Source organism: Salvelinus fontinalis, chromosome 7 (genome assembly GCF_029448725.1).
Source record: "Salvelinus fontinalis isolate EN_2023a chromosome 7, ASM2944872v1, whole genome shotgun sequence".
NCBI lineage: Eukaryota > Metazoa > Chordata > Actinopteri > Salmoniformes > Salmonidae > Salvelinus > Salvelinus fontinalis.
The window spans coordinates 57,993,934-58,016,919 of NC_074671.1; the positions used below are offsets into that span (position 1 = coordinate 57,993,934).

General features: G+C 43.8%; 1 protein-coding gene across 1 annotated transcript; it reads right to left on the minus strand.

Moving 5' to 3' along the window:
- Positions 1 to 3,574: 3,574 nt before the first annotated feature.
- On the minus strand, positions 3,575 to 17,744 carry LOC129859852 (sodium/potassium-transporting ATPase subunit alpha-1-like). The gene is made up of 22 exons (XM_055930030.1): positions 17,582 to 17,744; positions 11,665 to 11,781; positions 11,399 to 11,458; positions 10,272 to 10,475; positions 10,023 to 10,136; positions 9,793 to 9,927; positions 9,579 to 9,696; positions 9,008 to 9,276; positions 8,576 to 8,884; positions 7,982 to 8,116; positions 7,629 to 7,821; positions 7,304 to 7,479; positions 7,076 to 7,212; positions 6,717 to 6,867; positions 6,390 to 6,558; positions 6,145 to 6,299; positions 5,918 to 6,041; positions 5,059 to 5,204; positions 4,811 to 4,941; positions 4,613 to 4,714; positions 4,315 to 4,406; positions 3,575 to 3,812 (listed from the first exon to the last, which is right to left on the minus strand). The coding sequence occupies exons 1-22, from the start codon at positions 17,591 to 17,593 to the stop codon at positions 3,784 to 3,786; spliced, it is 3,078 nt and encodes a 1,025-aa protein (XP_055786005.1). The 5' UTR covers positions 17,594 to 17,744; the 3' UTR covers positions 3,575 to 3,783.
- Between the last annotated feature and the right edge of the window lie 5,242 nt (positions 17,745 to 22,986).

Here is a 22,986-nt window from a genome sequence, read left to right on the forward strand (position 1 = left end):
CATGTCATCAGATTGGATTTGATGATAATCATGTCGTCATATCATAGTAATAATCATCATAGTCAATCATGTCATAATCATATAATAGTATAATCATATCATAGTCATAATAGTATCATAATCATATCATAGTCATAATAGTATCATAATCATATCATAGTCATAATAGTATCATAATCATATCATAGTCATAATAGTATCATAATCTTATCATAGTCATGGTGGTATTAGTCAGGCAGACTAGAGATAGAGGCATGTAAAGGATATTTATATCAGAAGAGGTTTATTTTAACCCTCTTTCTGCTGCCCAGAAGTCAAACAGTGATTAGAGAGGCTAAAGCCGCCTTTCCCCTCCAGTAGCCAAGTATTGATTATCACCTGCTGCCTCGACACGCAAACTCCAGGATACGGCTGGAGTCTCTGACTGGGGGGTTCTGGAGAACCGGAACCCCTGTAGATGATGGAAGAGCAGGCAGGCAGGGCTGTGATTTAGAATGTGATGCAGAAGGGTCAGAAAGAGATTAGGCCCAGTACTCATGGGAAGCCAACTGTTCCAACTGTACCAATGTGCAATTCCATTGACTGACTGAGTTCCATTTGGCTGTTCAGTCTAAGGAGAAATGTAGGCCTAGTACAGAGGAGGAAGTAGCAGTCCCTCTCCAGACTGAGTGTCTATTGCTTTATTTCAAAGCCTAAATGAGGCAGAAAATACTGAGGGAGCTCTGATGAGCACTGGTCCCTTTTCTGTGGTTGCTCAGGGAGCTACATCATGTTTGTGAATGTGTTTCACTCTTTCGCCCGCCACTCTCCAGAGGTGTTTACTGTGTAGCCAGTGTCGTTAATGGGCTGTAGGGAAGAGATATGGCCCACTGCTCCGATCTGCACTCATTAAAATGAAGCTAATATGTTAAAGAGAACCAGACACACACCATTTTTTAACAGCACACACCTTAGTGCAGTAAACTAAGCACACCGCATAGTGAGATGTTGGTGCTTCGATCAAAGCAATACCAAAAGAGATACCATATGATTGCTTATGACCTTATGACCTGACCTGATCTGTCTAGCCGATATGTAAGTTGTTGCTTGAATGTAAAAGGTGCTCCTATCTGGCCTTTCCTGACCTTAAACGTTTTCAAACACAAGATGTCATCAAGCAGCATACGCTCTGTTCCCGATAGAGGTGAAGTTATTTATAGAATCTGAATCCCTTGAGTGTTATGGAACGCTGAGTGCCTTAAAATGTACACATGAAGTTCCAATGAAAATCAGGAAGCGATAGGAACTACCAACGACATGCTATTGATGACAGAAAGGTTTCAGAAAATTCCAACTATGACCTTCAGTGACTATAACCACTAGACTACACTATTTAACAATATATTTTTTAAACTATTGTTCTCATTCTACTATTTTTCCTGATGATATTTGCAGATTGATATATGAATGAAACCACATTCCTTCTCTCAGTGTTGTTTAAACATTCTACCCTTCGATAGGCCTACACGAATGGAAATAATCTTGAATGGGGCTGTATTCGGCCAAATCACTATAGAAACCTCAAATTTCACACGGTGCAGGAAGTCGGTTTGTTTCCATGCCTACTGTACATACAAGCCTTAACTACCATAGAACTGAAATGGGGCTGATCTAGAATGGTCATTCTCATTCATTGAATGCAGAGTTCCGTGTGGAAGTTTATAATTCAGTATGTTTTTCAGTGCAAGAATGTAGTTGGCTGACATTTTGGTAGGTCTGTGTTAAATCAAGTGGAATTTCTAGCCATGTCTGTTTTACCTATTTCTAGCCTCACTCTTCTCACCCCTCTCATTTTTGGCCTCTTTCCAGACCTGCTAAAGACCTGCCAGAAGCACCCCTGGGACATAGAACTTCTTTACGTAAGTATAACGTTTTTTTCACTTTACATTAAAGGATAGTTCACCTCAGTGGTGCCAATGTTTTCTATTCATTTGAATCCTGAGACATTTACACAACAGATGCCGTGGGATTTGGAGCTCGACTATAGGCCACATTTGAGGCATGACAAACTTTGGCTTTGGAGAATGAACTGTCCCTTTAACTGGTAGCCACATAGGCCGTCCTATGAGAGTAAGGGAGGTGTGGAGATTACGCAGCGCTGTCAACCCACCCGCTGTCACGCAGCCTGACCAGAGACGGGAGAGAGACATCCCACTCCCAAATTGTTTCTAGTTCATAAACAGTCAATGAACTAAGCAGACACAGCTGCTATCATATTGGTGTCTATGGGAGAGTCACCCCTTAATACTGGACTGTGACAACAACAAAAAATCAATGGTAAGACATCTTCATTTATCCACCATCTTTGCCCAGACATAAAGTCCAGTTGGGACTGGCAAAACTGGACTGTGCACTGACACCCCAAGCTTGGGGATTGTGACAGATTTCTTTCCTTGTGGACAAGGACTGTCGTCTCAAGCGTCTTCCACTCCACAGACAGACGGGATGTGAAATACCTACTTTAGCTAGGTTCAATTGTAGTGTGCTTAGTCTGAGTGGGGAGTTATCAATGAAATGTTTTCTGAACAGTAGGTAGCTTAGCTTCTTATTTCGATAAGTCTGGTTGCAGCTGTCGACAAACAGCCCTGTAGATAATGTAGCCTGCAGTAGATGTACATGTTCTTAGTTGACAATGCTGCAGAAGTGGTTGTTCCTTTCACGATTTCTATGGCAGGAACTTGAACTAGCTGTTAATTATTTTACTTTTATGTAAACTAGGCAAGTCAGTTAAGAACAAATTCTTATTTACAATGACAGCCTACCAGGGAACAGTGGGTTAACTGCCTTGTTCAGGGGCAGAACAACAGATTTTTACCTTGTCAGCTCGGGGATTCGGTCTTGCAACCTTACGGTTACTAGTCCAACGCTCTAACCACTAGGCTACCTGCAGGAGGGATGTTCACAGAGAAATCAGGAGTTCTCCTTCTCTTGGTCATGTCATCAGTGGGACTAGGGGTTTACCACTAGTGGGTGGATAAAAAAAAATATATGTTTAGCTTCATTCCCAAACCACAAGCGTAGGATATTGGATTAGGCATTCCATAGCTACTTTATTTAAAACACCCACCCACAGGAGAGCATTGCTACTGTAAGCGTTATACAGTGGGTTTGAATGAAATATACATATTAAGCCACAATGTTATCAGCAGGGTTTTTATACTCAAGTGCTGCCAGTTGATAAGTCTTGCCTTGTGCTTCTGATAGAAGGTTGCTCTGACACAGGCTTGCTAGTGTGTGTAGATAGTGTTTAATGTCAGGCAGTAGATGGATAACAAAGTGTGATGTGAATGGGTCAAAAGGTGACATGAAATACAGTCTACATTCTGCACTACAATGACAGTGAACAACTAGCTGGTGTTAGTTGACTGCACACTGAAAGCAGTGCTCATGGTTAAAACAGAGTGAGAGAGAATCTCCAGGAAGGATAGGAAAAGAATGACCTGAAGATCTGTTGATGCTGTGTTTATTGTGGAAAGTCTCCAAGTTGCAATGAGGAAACGTGCAAGCACACATGCACAAACCATAGACACCAAAGTGGGAGCTGACTGAAAGTTTATTTATATTACTGTTAAAAACATGTATAAAATTGGTCCTGTTCCAGAAACAAGGCACACAATGTCTCCATCTCAGTGTTTTAGTATCACGCATTCCCTATATAAAAACACATCCAAATTTTACAGAACTTAAAATTCCGAGCAGCAAGACAACCATGCAAGAACTTGAGCGATGCAAACTGGATGCTTTCTAGTAGTACGTCTCCCTTTCCACCCAACCTAAAACAGAGAAGATAGAAAACGGGATTTAGAGATCAACTACCTCTGGTAAACAGGTGGACTAAGGAAGGCTGTAGCATACATAAACAATGATCACGTTAACTATCAGTGTGTAGTTCAGACGATCACTGAGGAAGACAGTCAAGTGACCGACGTCTTTAACATCAACTTAGTCTCTGATAGCATACAGGTTTACTCACATCAAATGCATTATATAAAGCCATTTTTACATCAGCAGTTGTCAATGGAGTGGACTAGACTCCCAAACTTGTCTGTGTCCACTGTCTTGCACTGACTAGTGCATCTGAAAAATATGTTGCTGCTTAAAGATTTACAGACTTCGCTTGTTTGCCAGATAGTAAGGCTGCATATTTAGGTAGCTTTATCTTCCTGAGAACGAGGGAAAAGCTTGTGGTTTTGAGAGCCAAACTGAAGACCTTAAGACTTGTATGAACAAGTACTACAGATAGTCACAGTAATAACTAAAGGGATTTAGCCTCACCTCCTGGGCTGCGTCGGATGATCAGTTTTCGGATTTCATCATAAATAAAGATGAGGAGAGAGTATGGGAAGGCGCAGAACCACCAGCTGGGTCTAAGGAGAAAAGAAAAACAAAACATAAAACAAAAATAACAGATCTGAAATGACTCCAGACCAGAAGGCGCCAAGAACAGATCTTAACATTTTAAGCAACACATAGCTAAGCTTAATAGAAGTCCTCCTAGAGTTAAGTAGTTTTGATACTACAAATAATGTTTTTAAAGAGATGAAGTGTACCTAACTGAAGGGTCTTTACTTACTTGAGTGGGTACATTCTGAGGGCGATGCCCATTCCAGGACAGTAGGACAGGAAGGCGGCCAGGGCAGTTTCCTCAAACAGGCCGAAGATGAGAATCTTGTTCCTGAGGAGGACAGAAGAAGCATTTAAAATCAAGTAATTTCTTTGACAACAAAAACAAACAACAACCGATGCTCTTCAAAATGGCCACGGAACTCACCTCATTCCTTGTTGGAAGACTGAGTTCCTCCTGGTCTTACAGATGATCAAATCAGCCCACTGTACAACAACAATACTGGCGAAGAATGCTGTGTGGCAGGTGAACTCCACAATCTTTCTCTGTTCATAAGTCTGTGGGAAACAGTCAGCAACAGAGGGAGAAACAGTCAAAACACAGTCAGCTAATCATCTAGAAATCAGACCAATCAACAAGGCTTGTGGAAACCACATTGGTGTCTGCATACTCACCCACTGCTGGCCATAGCTATCCTCTAGGTCGTTGCAAAATTTGTTGTCCCAGTCCACACGAATACCTAGCAGTCTGGAGGGCAAGAATCCGTTCTCAGCAAGAATCACAAAGTATGTGAAGAACCCAGCCAAAGCCTGGATCATACCTGTGGAGAGATGGGGAGACAGGATCAGATGGGTGCCTTTGTATCAGATTCTATCCATGTCATTCTGTCTGTTGGTTTTCTGCTGCATCAATCTTCAAAAAAAAAATGTTTTAAGTTTGATTGTCACATACACCGGATAGGTGCAGGAGAATGTGTTGTTTTACAGGGTCAGCCATAGTAGTAGGGTGCTCCTGGAGCTTATTAAGGTTAACTGCCTTGCTCAAGGGGGTGGCGACAGATTTTTCACCTTGTCGGCTCAGGTATTCGAACCAGCGACCTTTCAGTTACTGGACCAACACTAACCGCTAGGCTACCTGCCACCCTACAGTGATTCCCAAGGAGTACCACGTTGGTGGGAGAGGTTCTCGACCCATGATATGATGCAACCGCAGTATGTGAATGCTGTCCATATCAGTGTTTCCTCTTAAGGAAAGTCCCGATTACGTGGAAACCTCTGGTTTAAACCTATTTTTGGCTCCATCACCAAAGTGTGAAACTCTTGAGCCAGAGACATCCCATAATCACTCAGAGACCCCTTCTCTTATCACCAGGGAGGCTATTTCTGGCACATACCGCACTTCCAGCTGATCCCAAAACCACTCAGTCAACTTAAGAGTCTAGAATCCAGTTTGAGGTGTAAGATATTAATCTTTCATCTAAGAATGAAAATACTTTGTTTTGCGCAAGTCAGGCTTTGTGAAAAGGGGTCTTACCGATTTGACCGTAGGCTATGCTGATAAGTCTTTCATTCACCAGTTTGTCTGTTTTGGAGTTTCTGGGCTGTCTCTTCATGATGTCACTCTCGGCAGCTTCGTAGGCCAGGGAGATGGCGGGGACCTGGAAAGTTGAGGACGATTTCAACAATTAGAATAAAACTGAACGGTAAACAAAGATTAAAAAAAAAATATATATATATATCTTAATTATACAAATCCCTTACCATGTCAGTTCCCAAGTCGATACAGAGGATGGTGACGGTTCCTAGGGGCAGTGGAATGTTTGCGATGATGAAGAAGAGGAAGGGTGTGATTTCTGGAATGTTACTGGTCAGGGTGTAGGCGATGGACTTTTTCAAGTTGTCAAAGATCAGACGGCCTAGGAAAGGTACATGCATAACGTTAGTGAAAATAATGCAGAATAGAAGGAACCCCAAACATTCTACATCCACTGAAATGCTGCTTCTACCTTCTTCGACACCAGTCACGATGGAGGCAAAGTTGTCATCCAGGAGGATCATGTCTGCAGCCTGCTTGGAGACGTCAGATCCAGAGATACCCATAGCAACACCGATGTCAGCCTTCTTCAGAGCAGGAGAATCGTTCACACCATCACCTGTCACAGCCACAATAGCACCCTGTGGATAAGGAGGAGAGGTGTTTGAGTCTATGGAGAGAGAAGTCGAGAGAACTGGTGAACACATTTTTAATTTTAAAGGAATTTGTCTACGCTACATTCACTCTGTTTACCTCTCGTGAGATAGGCCTAGTGTCTTTAAGTTGAGCTGAATATTACCTGGCGCTGGCAGCCCTCCACGATAATAAGCTTCTGCTGAGGAGAGGTTCTGGCAAACACAATCTCTGTGTGATATTTCAGGATGTCGTCCAACTGTTCAGCGCTCAGGTCCTTGAGGTCACCGCCATGGACCACACAGGCCTTGGCATCCCTGGGAAAAATGTACCCTTTATTTATGGAAAAGCCCACTGATATGAAGACATTTCTATAATGTCTATAAGCGCTCATGAGAAGGACCTGACATTCAAGCCTGAATGAAATCTTTGGAAGAAGGCCTTCAAAAATGAATAAATGTATAGAAACTGCAGGAGTTTAACTGTTGTTTCCAATAACAGAACTTAAATATTTTTTTGCATTACCTAGGGTCAACTTCATTGACTGGAATGTTCAGACGAGCAGCAATGTCCTCAACAGTCTCGTTTCCTTCAGATATAATTCCCACACCCTTGGCAATGGCTTTAGCAGTGATGGGATGATCACCAGTGACCATGATAACCTAAGGGAAGGAAGGGAAGAGGAGTGGTCTGATCACAGTGGCTGCTATGTGGATTGACTGAAGAGTCGTGTCAAGTATTACATTGCCATACCTTGATTCCAGCACTCCTGCACTTTCCCACAGCGTCAGGCACAGCAGCACGGGGAGGGTCAATCATGGACATTAGGCCAACGAAGCACAGATTCTCAGTTGGGAAGTTCACCTCTTCACAATCAAACGGGAAGCCCTCAGCGAACTGGTCATCAGGGAGCTGGAAATGACAGAACCCTAGACGGATACAAAATGGTGAAAATGTGAATTGAAAAAAGGAGCAAAAGCGCAATTTTACACCTCACATTGGATCATTTGACAACACAGATGGAATAACAAAAATACAGTAGTATTGGCTAATGATGCCTGAAATAAATGACCATTACCCAGCACTCGCTCTCCCAGACCACCTAGTTCCATGTAGGCGTTCTGGAAAGAGTCCTTCATCTCGTCATCCAGAGGCTGTTCTTTGCCCTGGATCAAAATGGTGGAGCAGCGGTCCAGGATCCTCTCAGGGGCTCCCTTCATCACCAGCAGATGCTTCGACTCACCCTCATTCTTGTTTAGGTGAACGGAGAGCTAAGGGATAAAATTATAGGAGCAGCCATTTTGAAAACAGATTTCCAGAATACGCATAACCATGTTGATCTCTGTGCCAAAGGGAAGGGTTTTCAAAGACTTACAGTGAAACATATCCCCTTATTTCGCGTGGCAGGGTGCTACCGTGCCATTGACTTACCTGGTATTTGTTGGTGGAGTTGAATGGGATCTCAGCAACCTTGGTGTACTGGTCTCTCATGCCTTGCACAGACCCACAGCACAGCTCAATACACTTCAGCAGGGCAGACTCTGAGGCATCACCAGCCACATCTCTCTGTGAGAGGGAAACGAGTAGGCAGATGAAGTGGACGTGGTATGCCGCACATTCGCTTCCACACACTAGCACTTCCGAGGACCTGGTTAATCCTTACGTGGCCTAAGACATTCAAATGCCCTCCCTCAATTTAAAACAGATTTAATGAAAAGGAAATCTTTGTAGATTTTGTCTTCTACCAGGCTCAGACAGTGACAAAGAGAAACTGAAAATAAGGGTTGGAATTAAGTGTGGTAATCACAGCTAGTCCAAGGTGAGATGATTAACAAAGTGAGAGGTTATATTCCAGGGGATTGCAAGGGCTGAGGCAATATGAGGCATTCAGGCGACAGGGGAGGAATTTCACAAGATGAAAGACAACCCTGTTGAGCCTTTTCAGCAGCTTTACATGCTGAACTCCTATCGATAGCTCCATGTGTATACTGTTGTCAATTCACTCTGGGGAAATGAGACACTTACTTTAAGGATAGGAATACCGCTCTGTTCTGCCAGGAAGACGGCACGGTTACACAGGCCAGCAACTCTAGCCAGGGCAGCCCAGGTGGCAGAGCTCCTGTCAAAGGAGGTACCGCTCTGATTCTCTGTGGTGTCAGCCTCATGGATCTGGTTGTCGAACCACATGTGAGCCACGGTCATTCTGTTCTGAGTCAGGGTTCCAGTCTTGTCAGAGCAAATGGTGGAGGTGGAGCCCAAGGTCTCAACAGCTTCGAGATTCTTCACCAGGCAGTTCTTCTTGGCCATACGCTTGGCAGTCAGAGTTAAACACACCTACGGAGAAAGCCAAAAGTCAATCAACATGTCTGTCGAACAAAATTGGCAATGTACTGGTTTTTGGAGCCATTTGTGAAGTGTTTGGGGGGGAAAAAAGCACTCCCAAAAGACAGTACTCACAGTTACAGTGGCCAGGAGACCCTCAGGCACGTTAGCAACAATGATTCCGATGAGGAAGATGACAGCTTCCAGCCAAGAGTATCCGAGGATGAGGGACAGGACAAAGAAAGACATGCCCAGGAAGACGGCCACACCGGTGATGATGTGGATGAAGTGCTCAATTTCAATGGAGATTGGGGTACGTCCGACTTCCAGGCCAGAGGCGAGGGTAGCAATACGACCCATAACAGTGCGGTCACCAGTGTTGATGACAATACCTCTGGCAGTTCCTGCAGGAAATAACATGCAGATTTCATTTAACAATCATGACATCATATTGACTACAGTTTAACAGCACAGTTGACAGTGATTCGACCTCAGAAATGGTGGACATACTTTATACAGCAACAGGACTTCATCAAAGCTAGATCAGTCATGGTTTGTTTTCTTTTATTTATTTGCCAGGGACCATGTACAACATGCCCTTGCACCAGATTTAGCTAGATTGCTAATTTGTATCTGTGGTCCCTGGGCAGAATTTCTTTTTATTTGGTTTGTTTCTCATCTGAGCAACTCTGCTCTGTTAAAGTACCTTCAACACAGTTGGTAGAGAAGAAGGCAATGTTCCTTGTCTCCAGGGGGTTGTCATTGGAGTAGTCTGGAGTACGTGTCTGGGGCTCAGATTCACCAGTGAGGGAGGAGTTGTCCACCTGAGTGGGGAGGGAATTAGATTAATACAACAATGAATGGCACGGACATGGGCGGAACGTGGCGTATTTGGAGCAAGGGGATTTTAAAGTACCCACTTTGCAACCGCTGGCAGAGATGATTCGCAAATCGGCGGGAATCCTATCTCCACCTTTCACCTCCACCAGATCTCCAACCACCACTTGTTGAGCGTTGATGTTCATCTTTTCACCGTCACGGACAACCAGGGCTTGCTACCAGGCAGAGGACACAACCAGATTCATCTTTAAATGTAACAATAAGGGGGGAAAAACACCTTCAAAAGATGGTTTTCTAAAACAGCCAGTACCTGTGGGACCAGGTTCTTGAAGGAGTCCATGATCTTTGAGCTCTTGGCCTCTTGGTAGTAGGAGAAACAGCCAGTAACAATGACAACAGCAGAGAGTACAACACCCAGGTACAACTGTGTGGGACAAAGATGCAGAACGTGTTAGAATTAAGTTAACTCCCCCGCACAAACACCAGTACAAAATAAATACCTGCTTTCAATTCCATCACAATGTCAATAAAATCAACATTATTCATCTTGTAATCTTACGTTATCATTGGCCGGCTCATCCTCCATGGCTGCCTGGATTCCGTAGGCCAGGAAGCAGAGGAGAGCGCCAGTCCACAGCAGCATGGAGAACCCGCCAAACATCTGCTTGCAGAACTTCACCCACTCAGGGGTAGTGGGAGGAGGGGTCAGGGAATTTGGGCCATCACGGGCAAGGTTCTCAGCAGCCTTAGCACTGGATAACCCCTGAGGAAATGGAAAATTGGTTGTGTTACTTTACATGTCGAGACCTCAAATTAAGATGTTGTAAGAGGATACTTAATTTTAAAAGAATGGGTGCTTCCCTCCCACCCAACCTTTTAAGGGTATACCATTATCGACCCTTGCTTTTTAAAATCAAATACATTGCTATAGTCGGGCATATCTAGGTACCCCACCCTTGCCCCCCATTCTTGAGATTCTCTCACAGCACGTGATAAGGAGAGAGGAAGCAAATTGTCAACACAATATATCTCTCTACGAGGTCTGTCAGTGGCAGACAGAGACACTGCAGGGCCAAGTCATAACTCTAATTTCACATAAGGCAGAGAACAGAGAAACAAGTCAATGGGGCTCTGGAGAGAGTCGAAGTGCTGACGGTTGCCAGGCAACTCGCCGCAAACAATGAAAACAGTGCCATCTCCTCTGCTGGGATTGAGTGCATCCTAAATCTGGGCTGAGGTGCTATGGGCCTGCTGCTTGTGAATTATTCAAAAGGACCACTCGGCTGCTAAGCTGCGCTGCTAGGTTTGGAGGCGGTAATCTACTATTCCCCTTGATCTCCCAATCATGATCAAGATTCCATTTGTATGGCTGTAAAAGAGGGATAAAGCATCTCTCGTATTGCCTTGGTATTTGTCACATCCAAGTCTATGATAACCCCCTTCTTCAACGGTTTAATAATTGGAAGAGATCCCAAGAGTCCGAAACCCATAACTTGAGCAGACCTTTGAAGTCCATCACTTGACTTAATTTTTCTATTAAATAATTGAAACTATTCGAATTGAGGAGAACCGAGCTGAATTGCCCTCCAGCTGTGGTCGATAAACAACTAATTTATTAACAGAAAAGTGCAGGGGAGATGAATGAATCGCCAACGGAAATGAAAATGAGTGAAGCTCCAGACTTACCCTACTAAGGTCGGTGCCGTATTTGCGGTTGAGCTCATCCAGGGTCAGTTTATGGTCATCCTATGGGACAGAGATTAGGAACATGTCACTGACAATCGTATTGCACTGCACTTCTGCACCATCAAGATAAACATTCAGTACATTACATGCAGCGCCAAGCTTGACACCAAGTCAGTGACATCAACACGCGAGTGACCAAGACTTGTGATTTAAAGATGAACTTCCCAGGTCCTGAAAGAGAATGAAAGTGAGAGAAGCCGACTCACCAGATCAACTTCCTTTTTCAACTCATCCATGTCCCTCTCCTTCTTCATGGCCTTGGCATTCTTCTTCTTGCCTCCCTGCTCAGAGGTCGCCGCCAGCTCATACTGTTCCCGTCCTTCCTACAGAGGGCGAGATAAGATAAGAAAAATATATATACAAACACGTATAATAAAATAGGTAGAAAGAGGCCCTCTAGAGCTCTGGCCGAGAAAATAAAATCTTCACCCAACTCAAGCCCCTGATGCAGAATCTGCTTATAGTATAGTTTCCCATAGTGTTTCCGAGGTATGAATAAAACCCAAGTCTGGGGGCCCAACTCTTGAAAGGTAAATCATTGAGTCAATGAGACTCGCTCATTTGAACAAAGGATAAAAATGCTACTTTTCAGTTACAAATGACTTACCAGAAGTCACCCATTGATGTAGCATTGTTCTACTGAACGTAAGCCCAGTTGTCATTTACAAAACAAACGTGACCTAGACAGGTATGGTGCAACAAGTACAAAGATAGTTGTGGCTGTTCCTTTTGGACTATCACCCGGTAGGCTTTCACCTTTTAGCGTCTACGACCTGTGCTAGATAGCCCAATTACTTTCACTACTCAGCAGAAGAAACTCAGATGTTTGAAAATGGCATCTGTCTGAAGTTCATGAGGAATGCTTAATGAACAATCATGTCACAGACTGTCACTTTGCGCAACTGCGTCAATAAGGAGAGCTGTGGAAGGGGTGGGGCTGAGGGTCATTTCAACATACTCTACTGCAATCCAGGAATGTCAGACTATTAGGCCCTATGTCACAATACTTTGTCCAGAATAGGGGTAAAATTAACTCTCCAGAGGGGAAAAGATGCACACCATTGGCTCGGTTGTCTTGAGTACACACAGAACTTTCTTCCTCTGGAGTCATCTCATTGTGAAAGTCCAAAAAAGCCCTGGCACCTCACCTTCTGCAAACCCATTGTTCATTCACTCTTCCCTTTCTCCATTATCAAATCGGTCACTTTTGGGAAGAGGATAAAGACCTTGAAGAATGCACGTCAGCTAGACGGCTGAAAAGGGAGGGTGTTGGGACACTGCGGCAACAGGATGACGCACAGTACCAGATAAACATCGGTAAGGCAGTTAGCGATCATAAATTATTCAGGTTCTACTGGTGTTCAGAAGTGTTTTGGCTGTGGGGGAGAGAGCTCTACATGCTTCTCTTGATTTGACCCTATGGGGTTACACAAAAGCTGCTTGACTCTAAGCAAGACAGATCCTGGTTTAGAATGTGATCCCCAAGTCACAGGGGCGTGACTGATAATTAAACTTTGTTGTTTGGTTACAACTGAATCCAACATAAGGTGTCTACCAGTTGTTGTTTTTTTGCTGTTGGGACAGTAAAGGGTAGAGGTGGAACGACAAGTCCTGCTGGAGTCTTCCGGGCCCCCTCAAGGAATCTGTTTTCGCAGTGCCCGGTTGTCTTTTTATTAGTTGACAGGCACACCGACTTGCCCTTCTTGGAAATGCACCCCTCCTCCTACTAATACTATTTAGAAATATCCCTTTTACTTTTCCAATAGTGTACACATACGTTATTACCACAATGAAGCAAGGAAGGGAGGATGCTGTTTTGGAAGTATTACTCAGCTGTCTCTCAAATGTAACAGGAAGCTAGTGCACTGAAAACAGGAAAAGAAAGTGTGAATGTCAGCAAATGTGTGGAATCTCTCACAAGACCAATCACGCAAAAACAACAGTTGTCCCACTACAAGCCTGAGAACAAATGAGGCTTTGCACCTCTATATAGAGAACCACGTAAAAACAAGAATGAAAAATGGGACAAAGAAATATATCTTTAGAGTGACTTTATTTTGGACAAACTGTACAGTCACGGAATCTATTCAGACCCTCTTAGCAAAACACCTAAAATACCAGGCTTACCGCATTCTTATATGGGATTACTGTAATGGTTTGATCTGGGAGTGGGAGCAACACCACTGTGGTAAACATGGCTTGGGTCTGCATACCATTTCTCCCATAGTTCAGAGTAGTATATTCAACTGCGTAATCGTTGTTCTCATGAACTTTGCATATGGGAGTGAGTGTAATTAGTCAGGGACAGAGAAACAACTATGTCTGAAAGAGAGTGCAAGAACGCAGGGTGGGTGGAGAAGGGGGTGAAGCCGGCAAGACATCCTTTCCAAGAGGACAGAAAGTTTGAAAGAACAACTGTCCTCATAAAAACAACAGCGATAAACAGAACAGAGCCTCAGTGAGATGAGGGGCCTCTCACTTTTACGCTAAAACAACACCACCGCCAGATCAACAAAAGTTCATAAGAGACGGTCGAGCGGGTGCATACTTTACAGCCAGGGTCCAATTCCTGTGAACACCATTCCTGCTTCTGTTCGTGTGCCAAATACAAAAGCTGCTCACTCAAGCATATTGGCTCCTCCTCGCCCTGGGACTTTGCCCCGTTGCTACAGGCGACATAACCACACCTCTCAGATATCTGAATGGACCGAGTCACGTGTTACTCTCCTCCCCTTTTCTCTCCCTCTCTTCAGTTTAGAAAAAAGTTCATTTATTCACAAGAAACGCATTTAAAACTCCCACCACGTCCGCTGGAAGAGTCCGTTTTCCCACAGAACAAAAGATGGTGAATGCCTGTGTTTCTCCTTAAGACCCCAGGAACCACAGTTAAAAGCAGAATACGAATCAATGGGATGCAACTTCCTTTATTGCGCTAGTCTGAAATGTAGGTTAGAACAGAACACACATGGCTATTGCGAAATGCCGATTGTGAGTAGGCCTATGGGACAAACATTTTTCTACAATTACCTCGGCAGTTGGAACAATAGAAATTACAGTGGAGGAAACAGAAGGTGTAATAATGTGTGGTACTACACCTGAAACCCCACCTCTTTAAGGAATACCTAGGATAGGATAAAGTAATCCTTCTAACCCCCCCCCCCCCCTTAAAAGATTTAGATGCACTATTGTAAAGTGGTTGTTCCACTGGATATCATAAGGTGAATGCACCAATTTGTAAGTCGCTCTGGATAAGAGGGTCTGCTAAATGACTTAAATGTAAATGTAATGTACTCTCCATAATGTTTAGGCAGCTAAGCCAAACGAGCAGAGGGAGCTCAAGCAGGAGAGAGAAAGGGGCAGTGGGGGTGAGATGTGTTCTCTGTCACAGAGATGGGGTGGCGTGTGACAAAAGGGATGCCTAATACATAGTGACTGTCGAGCGGAAAGAATGTGAAATCCTCAGGAGAGAGAGAGCAAAACATTTTTTTTTTTAAAGAGCACTACAGAGCAGGTCTCTTGGTTCCACAGTGGACCCCTGGGGGGAAAGAACAGTCAGCTGAGGCCACAACCTGATAGTAGCTCAGAGGTGGAACACTGGAGAGAAATAAAATAATTCCCCAATTACTTCACCATATAAAAGGGCCTTGTTTTGGACATATTCTAGGCCTCATTCGTTTACAGTGGAGATTTTCCACAAGCCACTTTCCATCACACTCAGTGGTGGAATCTTTAAAACAATGACCCCCCTTGAAAGATGGCGAGAAAAGAAGTGGAAAAACAAAGAAAGACGGAGCCCTAATAACGTTCCAGGAAAACGGCCTTGTTTTCATATCATCGCAGTTTATTTTGAGAGATGGAAACAGTAGCCATAGTATTCCATTTCGGGAAGGAACTTTTGGGCGTTTCAATTTGTTGACAGTGAGCAGTTGTATACTATCATACCTCTTGATTTTCCATTTCATTATAGAAAAACAGAATCTTTCCTCCATCTGCCATTCAATCAGTTCAGATTTTTTTTTGCCAGCTCCCTCTGACAGGAGCCTATGAACAATGATGACAATGCAGCAACTGGTGCCTCATCTTCACAGCGGTCTCCCTTCCATATACCTCACCGCTCTAACCAACCATTTGCTCCCTCCAGCCCTATGCCACCCTCAATCTCTCCCTGTACCTCTCACTCCCCCCTCTCTCATCCCTCTCTGTGGTCTCCTGGAAATCATTAGTCCGGCTGTCCAAGCATCTGTGACTATTGCGCGTGTACTGGACCGGAGCGCTGAGAAGAGGACAGAAGGGGTGGGGGCAGAGCAGAGTGTTCACCACCAAACACGGAGGTTTGCTGCTCTGCATTCACATCATACAACCAATCTGTCTCTAATCACCCCTCTCTTACTGTAGCTGTGAATGCATAATTTATCACTGTGCCCGTGTGAGCCATTGCCCAGCAGGGAGTGGCGAGCCTTTTATATGATGCTATTAACCTCCCCGATATCCCACCAGTCTGCCATACAGTAGTCAATACAGTACCCAAATACAGGAGTCACAGATAGGTAGCTGTAAAATATAAAACATCAAATTAAAAATCACTCCAATAATTGATACATTTCCCATCACCATAAAATTGCAGGTAGTTATTTAACCAGGTTTGATGACAAAAACCCTATTGACTAAGGTTTGCCCATTAAAAGAAAAACGTAATTCTACAAGTCTAGAACAATATGCCTTGAAGTGAGAGGAATATACAACAAATCTAGTGTATTGTACTTAATAAAAACTATAGTTTTTTTTGAAAAGCGATGACTTTCATTAATACATGAGAGGGCTGTAGTTGATGTAGGTCTATCTGAATATTCGTAGAATGTAGGCTACACAAGAAATGTCACACACAACCATATGCCAAATCAGTATACAACAATTAAGCCTTCAGTGGAATACATTTATTTTTTAAAGAGATTTTGCAGGTGCTCAAATGTTATGAAGGAACAGTTTGGTATTTTCCCCAGAGTCAGATGACCTCGTGGATACCATTGTTGGGTCTCTGCCTCCAGTATTACGAAACTTAGAGGTATTTTCGTGAGCCAATGCTAACTAGTGTTAGCGTGTTCCCATATACTTCAAGTCATTGCGCTAACGCTAGTTAGCAATTAACTTCAAACTGAACGCTGACATAAAAAATGGTATCCACGAGTTCGTCTAACTCGGGGAATGTAGATAAGGGCATCCTGCTCAAATCCAGAACTATCCATTTAAGCTGCCAAAGTCAATTATTCCAATGTAGGCCATCTACATAAAAACTACATTCTTTCAACGAGCATGCCAAAAAAAATAAACACCGACGACTTTGGTGCATGGTTGATATTGTGAATGGGGTGGACTACGGTTATTATTCAATTTATGAAGAACAGACTTTCGCAATAGCCCACAGTCGCAACTACATTTAACCAATGTATTAAGAATCTGAATATTACCTATACTTCTCATTGATGAACAAAACTCAGTCAAGCGGGTTACAAGTCACCATGAAAGACTCATTGAAACAAAGACCATCACTTATATTCAGAAGTGAGCTAAGGCTCTGTATGGCTGTGTATCTCAAAGTAACACAAGTCACAAGATAGCATGTCTTCCCCACTTCCCGCAATTAGAATTTAAACAGACCACGCTACATTTGTAGTCACCTTGGCGGCAGTTTACTTGGATGAAAATAAACATTGTATCAATCTTCAAACTTGTCTTACACCGCCTATTCTATCATCGTAGCGCTTACAAGCTTTTCTCCTTGGCGACTAGATCCAAGCTAAACAACCTGTGGATCTCCAGTATCAATGTAAAAACAACACATGTTTAACCCTAATTGACACTCGATCAAGACACGTTATGAAAGCAACTTTTGTTCAGCCTACAAAATGCGGAAGTCACTCTCCCATCGCAGGCATTTTGAAAAAAATGCGGCCATCTACGTACATGTGATAATTTGAAAACAACTTCGACTGTATTATATATATATTTTTTAAATCCATACCACTTTTGACAAGTAGCCTACAATTAAGAATTGCGTAAATTAGGCTACAGTAGCATTTCATGGAGGAGCTGGAATGTGAAGATGGAAAGAAAAAGCGCACTTACTCCACGTCCCATGTTTGCAGTTTTGTGGAGGAAAAAAAACAACTTATTGAACAATCAAATCCCAATTTACTTAAAAACGATTTGAAAAATGTATTGCCCCTGGATGTGCCCTTATCCACACGTGTCACTCCTACCGGACACGCATCCAAGCTCCCCGTCTCATTAAAAGGTCCAATACTTATATACAGTGTTCCTTTCGATCGTGACGTCTGCACTTTTTGCCATGGTAACATAGAATGGAGGGGCGGAGTCCCCATTATTGAATGTTTTACGATTATCGGCCTTCATAAAGTAGAATGAATCCATTGCGTGACAATGGACTTTATTCTCTGTAACTTCACATATTTATGAAGGAAAGTCACGTGGTCTCTTCTGTGCAGGCTTATTCATATTAGGATGAAATCTCTGTCTATATCTCTCACCACTCATATTCACAATGGATACTAACCTATCCTCAATCCTCTTTAAACCTATCCTCAATTCTCTTTAAGAATTCTCTACATGTTTTGTTTGTCCCTTTTCTCTTAATTTCCACATAGATTTAAGAATGAACATGATTTAAACGCCCACAAACACACTCTTTCTCTCTCTCAATCACTCTCTTCATTCCTTATTTTAACCTCATTTATGGAAAGCGATCATTTTAGTGTAAACTCCATCACTGGTCTTTAGGAAGTTTAAACTTGAACGAACCAGGCCGTTAAACCCTGTATGTAGGATGTAAACTTTCCCTCCTGACCCTGTCATGAACACTTTGTGGACAATGTGACCTTGTCAGAAGAATAATGGAAGCCTGGAAGATGGCAGGTTGTTGTATCTACAAATGATTAACTCTTTAACTTTGGGATCCTAACCATTAACCCCGTCTCAAGGTCCTGTTTTATGTCTTAACTTCACCCTTCAGTTTGGACTCCAGTAGGAGTGCTGATCTAGGATCAGTTTGTCTTTTAGATCATAGTGAATAATATTATATGGACAGATCCTAGATCAGCACTCCTACTCTGAGGTGCTTTGTGGATACAGGACCAGGTATTTCACTGCAGATCCAGACAGAGGCAGATTCAACCACATGTCTAGGATTCAACCACATGTCTATAGGTCACTGTAATTAGTGTAGCATTCTACCTGTGTGAGGTAGAATAGAATAGTATAGAACAACACATCTTTATTGTCCACTCAAATATCAACTTTTCCCTTTGGCTTCACCCTACAATAAGACAATCTAAAATGGTGTTAATAATGAGCATTACATACAAACTCTAATTAAAACACATTCACTCAGACATGGACTTTTCCCCCACCGCGACAGGTCAACTAAAGTCAAAGAAAACTATTTGAAATGCTAATTACATTGAATTTAATATTTTTATACACAAGACTTTGCTTCATGATTCATGCCGACGTACAGTATCATCTAGGACTTGTTGTACCCAAGAAGCTGCTTGAAAGCGTTTGCATGAATTTTACTTGGAGAGACTTGATGGACAGATGGACAGACAGCGGCACACTCAGGCACAGTGTGTGTGTGTGTGCATGTTCAAAGACGGAACTAAAAATATCTCAAATTGTATATACAAGCTGTGAGCCTGATCCAATAAATGAGTTACCATGGAAACTATCACGTTCCTGTCCCCGCAGGGCGAGCGAGAGGAAGCTCTTCTCTCTTTATCTGCATAATGCCCCCTAGTGGGGAAGAAATACCAGTCCACAAGTTGGTCTCAGAGTAGGATGAAGCTGTCCCTATTAGGCCTAAAGACTGATCTAAGGTCAGCTTTGCATTTGACCCATACGCAAACCCAGACCAAAAAATACAGGCTCTCTTTCATATAACACCACCATTGTTTTAGTTGACGTTGCTCCCTTTTCACTGTATGCATCAAACAGCAGGTGATAATATGTTCCGTTTGAGTCGGTACCTTCGGTTAAACAACTATGGGGAGTAGCACTCTCGCGACTTCGGTTGAAGAATTAAAATCACGGCTAACAAGGCCAATGAAATCCGTGCCTCGCTGGAAGCCTCGGCTTCCACAGGTGATAAGCCCGAGGCTCGGATTCATTCCTTCAATTCTTCCGCACTTTACCTCGATGTGAGCTGCAACGATTCACGCTACTAAAAACGAAACGTTTTGGAACACAAGACTATCTGACTTTGCGCTAACTGAACTGTCCTTTTGTGGTGCAGTGTGCTCATCCCCTGGACATTGTGTGCTGGAGTTTGTATTTGTTATCCTAGTTTCCTGTAGCAATGAGATGAAGATGGCTAACAAGCTGGGTTTGGGACAATGCCCGAATGAATAAAAAGATAGTAATGTTTGTTGTCTTGTATGTCTCAGCTCGGTGCATGCTCGGATGGTGTCAGTTACAGTTGCTTGCCCGCGGCTGGCACTGTTCCCCTAATCCACGGTGCAGGTTCTCTTGACAGTCATATAGCATTCTTGAAGGAGCTTGGTCTTTCCGATGGTGACTTCCTCTCCCGGGTGCCCGTACCTCGACTGAGTCTCAGTTGCGGGATGCGGAAATGGATTGGGTATTTGGTCGAAGCAAACATCATGTCTGTATGTCAGTGGTGGCATACATCAAGCGATGGGGAGGGACTCGATCTCTCTTCCTCTTAATTTTGTGTCTCGCTCCCTATTGCTGGGGAGCAGTGCGCACACATGCTCTCGCATTGGGCGACCCATGTCCCCGGTTGCCTCAACTCAGGTGGAGATCTTCTATCCAGGTGGGGCCCTCTCTCTCAGGAGTGGAGGCTACACCCCTGGCTGGTCTCCCAGATATAGGAAATCTTTGCGCATCATGAGAAAATGTACATTGTCATCTGTTTATGCATTAAAGTGGCAGGTGTTGGGGCTTTGGTGCCAAAATAAAGGAATTGTTTGTTTTCAGAGTGCACATGGGGACATTTTAATGAGCAGGGTTGTTCATTCTCCACTTTGAAAGTGTTCATGGCGGCTATTTCAGCGTGTCAAGTGGGAATTGATGGCGCCACTAGCCCTTGCTGTGCGCTTCCTAAAAGGTGTGTGCCATCCCAGACGGGTTTCTAAACCTATTTCGCTCACTTGGGATTTAGTTTTGGTTGTGGATGCTATGTTTGAGGCCCCATTTTGAACCACTGGAGTCTGTGGATCTGAAGATCCTCTCCTACAAATCCTCCTTGCTCGTCGCTCCTGGCGACTATAAAGTGACGAAGCATCCTAATGTCGCCTTCGCCCCAAAGGTCATGACTATGCCCTACAGGTCTCTAGCTTTGAGCTATTTCCCTTTTCGCTTCCTCCATTTGTTCTGAGAAGCAACTGCAGTTACATGCCCTGTGTCCAGTATGATCTTTATGCAAGTACATTGAGTGGACCCGTATCCGGTTATGTGACCAGCTTTTTGTATAGGGCACTCTCTAAGCAACGTCTCTCCCACTAGATTGTGGAGGCATATGGCAGCAAGGGGCAACGGTTACATAGCGGTGCACACGTCCACTCCACTATGGGTCTGGCAGCATCTTAGGCATTATTTAAAGGGTTGGCTGTGGGGGATATTTGTGCTGCGGTGAGTTGGGCATCACCAGACACTTGGTGGTTACAGCTGGGACAGAAAAGGTGATTAGGCAGCTCGCTGTGTGCACAATAGATGTGGTAGAGAGGTCAATGGAACTCGACCAAAACAATGGAAAGTCATGGAAACGCGTGGGGGAAAGATGCCGCGAGGGAAAGATCCTGAATCTCCTCATTGCCCCCTGGAAAATTTGGCTTACATTTGGGCTATTGTTTATATGTGTATTTCACACTATGTTGAGGTAAAAATCAGAGTATAATGCTGGAAAGATGTCAACCCCAATACATGTTAATTTTATTGTCACCAATCCACTGCATTACAGTTAAAAACGACTTTGGTAACCTCCACTGCTTTCTCCATGTAGCTATGCTACCAGATTATATGAACGGGAGTTAGCACTTAGGAGTCACTTCTTCTAAACCTGAAAATGGACTACTTCTAAATGTTATGCAGCGAAAACAGCAAAATATATCCAAACTCAACCATATATCCAAACTCGAACGGGCACTCGACAGGGGCCTTTTACAATACATCGATCATGACAGATTTGAAGAATATCCTAGCCTAGCAGTTAAGCGCGTTGGGCCAGTAACTGAAAGGTCTTTGGTTCGAAGCCCCGAGATGTCTAGTTGAAAAGTCTGTTGATGTGCCCTTGAGCAAGGAACTTAATCCTAATAAATCGCTCCTGTAAATCGCTCTGTATAAGAGTGTCTGCTAAATGACTAAAATGTAATGTAAATGTAGATTTGTTGAATGTGTGCCAATCCCCCATGGTCTGCGTTCCATTGTCCTCCTTACCGGATCTATACCCGGACTACTACATCCTGCAAGGGGGGGTCTGCCATGGGCCATTTAATTTGGTATCAGTTGGTATAAAAGTTCTACCTGAATACATCTGGGTTGGCGCCCCCCCTTGGTTGTGCTGTGATGGAGACCTTTGTGGGCTATACTCGGCCTTGTCTCAGGATTGTAAGTTGGTGGTTGAGGATATCCCTCTAGTGGTGTGGGGGCTGTGCTTTGGCAGAGTGGGTGGGGTTATATCCTTCCTGTTTGGCCCTGTCCGGGGGTTTCTTCGGATGGGGCCACAGTGTCTCCTGACCGCTCCTGTCTCAGCCTCCAGTATTTATGCTGCAGTAGTTTATGTGTCGGGGGGCTAGGGTCTGTTGGTTATACCTGGAATACTTCTCCTGTCTTATCCAGTGTCCTGTGTGAATTTAAGTATGCTCTCTCTAATTCTCTCGTTCTCTCTTTCTCTCTGAGAACCTGAGCCCTAGGACCATACGTCAGGACTACCGGGCATGCTGACACCTTGCTGTCCCCAGTCCGCCCGGCCTTGCTGTTATTCCAGTTTCAACTGTTTCTGCCTGCGGTTACGAAACCCCTACCTGTCCCAGACCTGCTGTTTTCAACTCTTAATGATCGGCTATGAAAAGCCAACTGAGATTTATTCCTGATTATTATTTGACCATGCTTGTCATTTATGAACATTTTGAAAATCTTGGCTCTCTCTAATTTTCTCCTTCTCTCTTTCTCTCGGAGGACCTGAGCCCTAGGACCATACGTCGGGACTACCGGCCGTGGTGACTCCTTGCTGCCCCCAGTCCGCCTGGCCTTGCTGCTATTCCAGTTTCAACTCTTCTGCCTGCGGTTATGGAACCGCCACCTGTCCCAGACCTGTTGTTTTTCAACTCTTAATGATCAGCTATGAAAAGCCAACTGAAAATTATTCATGATTATTATTTGACCATGCTTGTCACTTATGAACATTTTTGAACATCTTGGCATAGTTCTGTTATAATCTCCACCCGGCACAGCCAGAAGAGGACTGGCCACCCCTCATAGCCTGGTTCCTCTCTAGG

Coding starts and splice junctions, on each gene's coding strand:
- LOC129859852 (XM_055930030.1), bottom strand. Junction 8,885..9,007: donor GTCTCCTGGCCACTGTAACT/GTGAGTACTGTC, acceptor CTTTCTCCGTAG/GTGTGTTTAACTCTGACTGC. Junction 8,117..8,575: donor GCGGTATTCCTATCCTTAAA/GTAAGTGTCTCA, acceptor TCCCTCTCACAG/AGAGATGTGGCTGGTGATGC.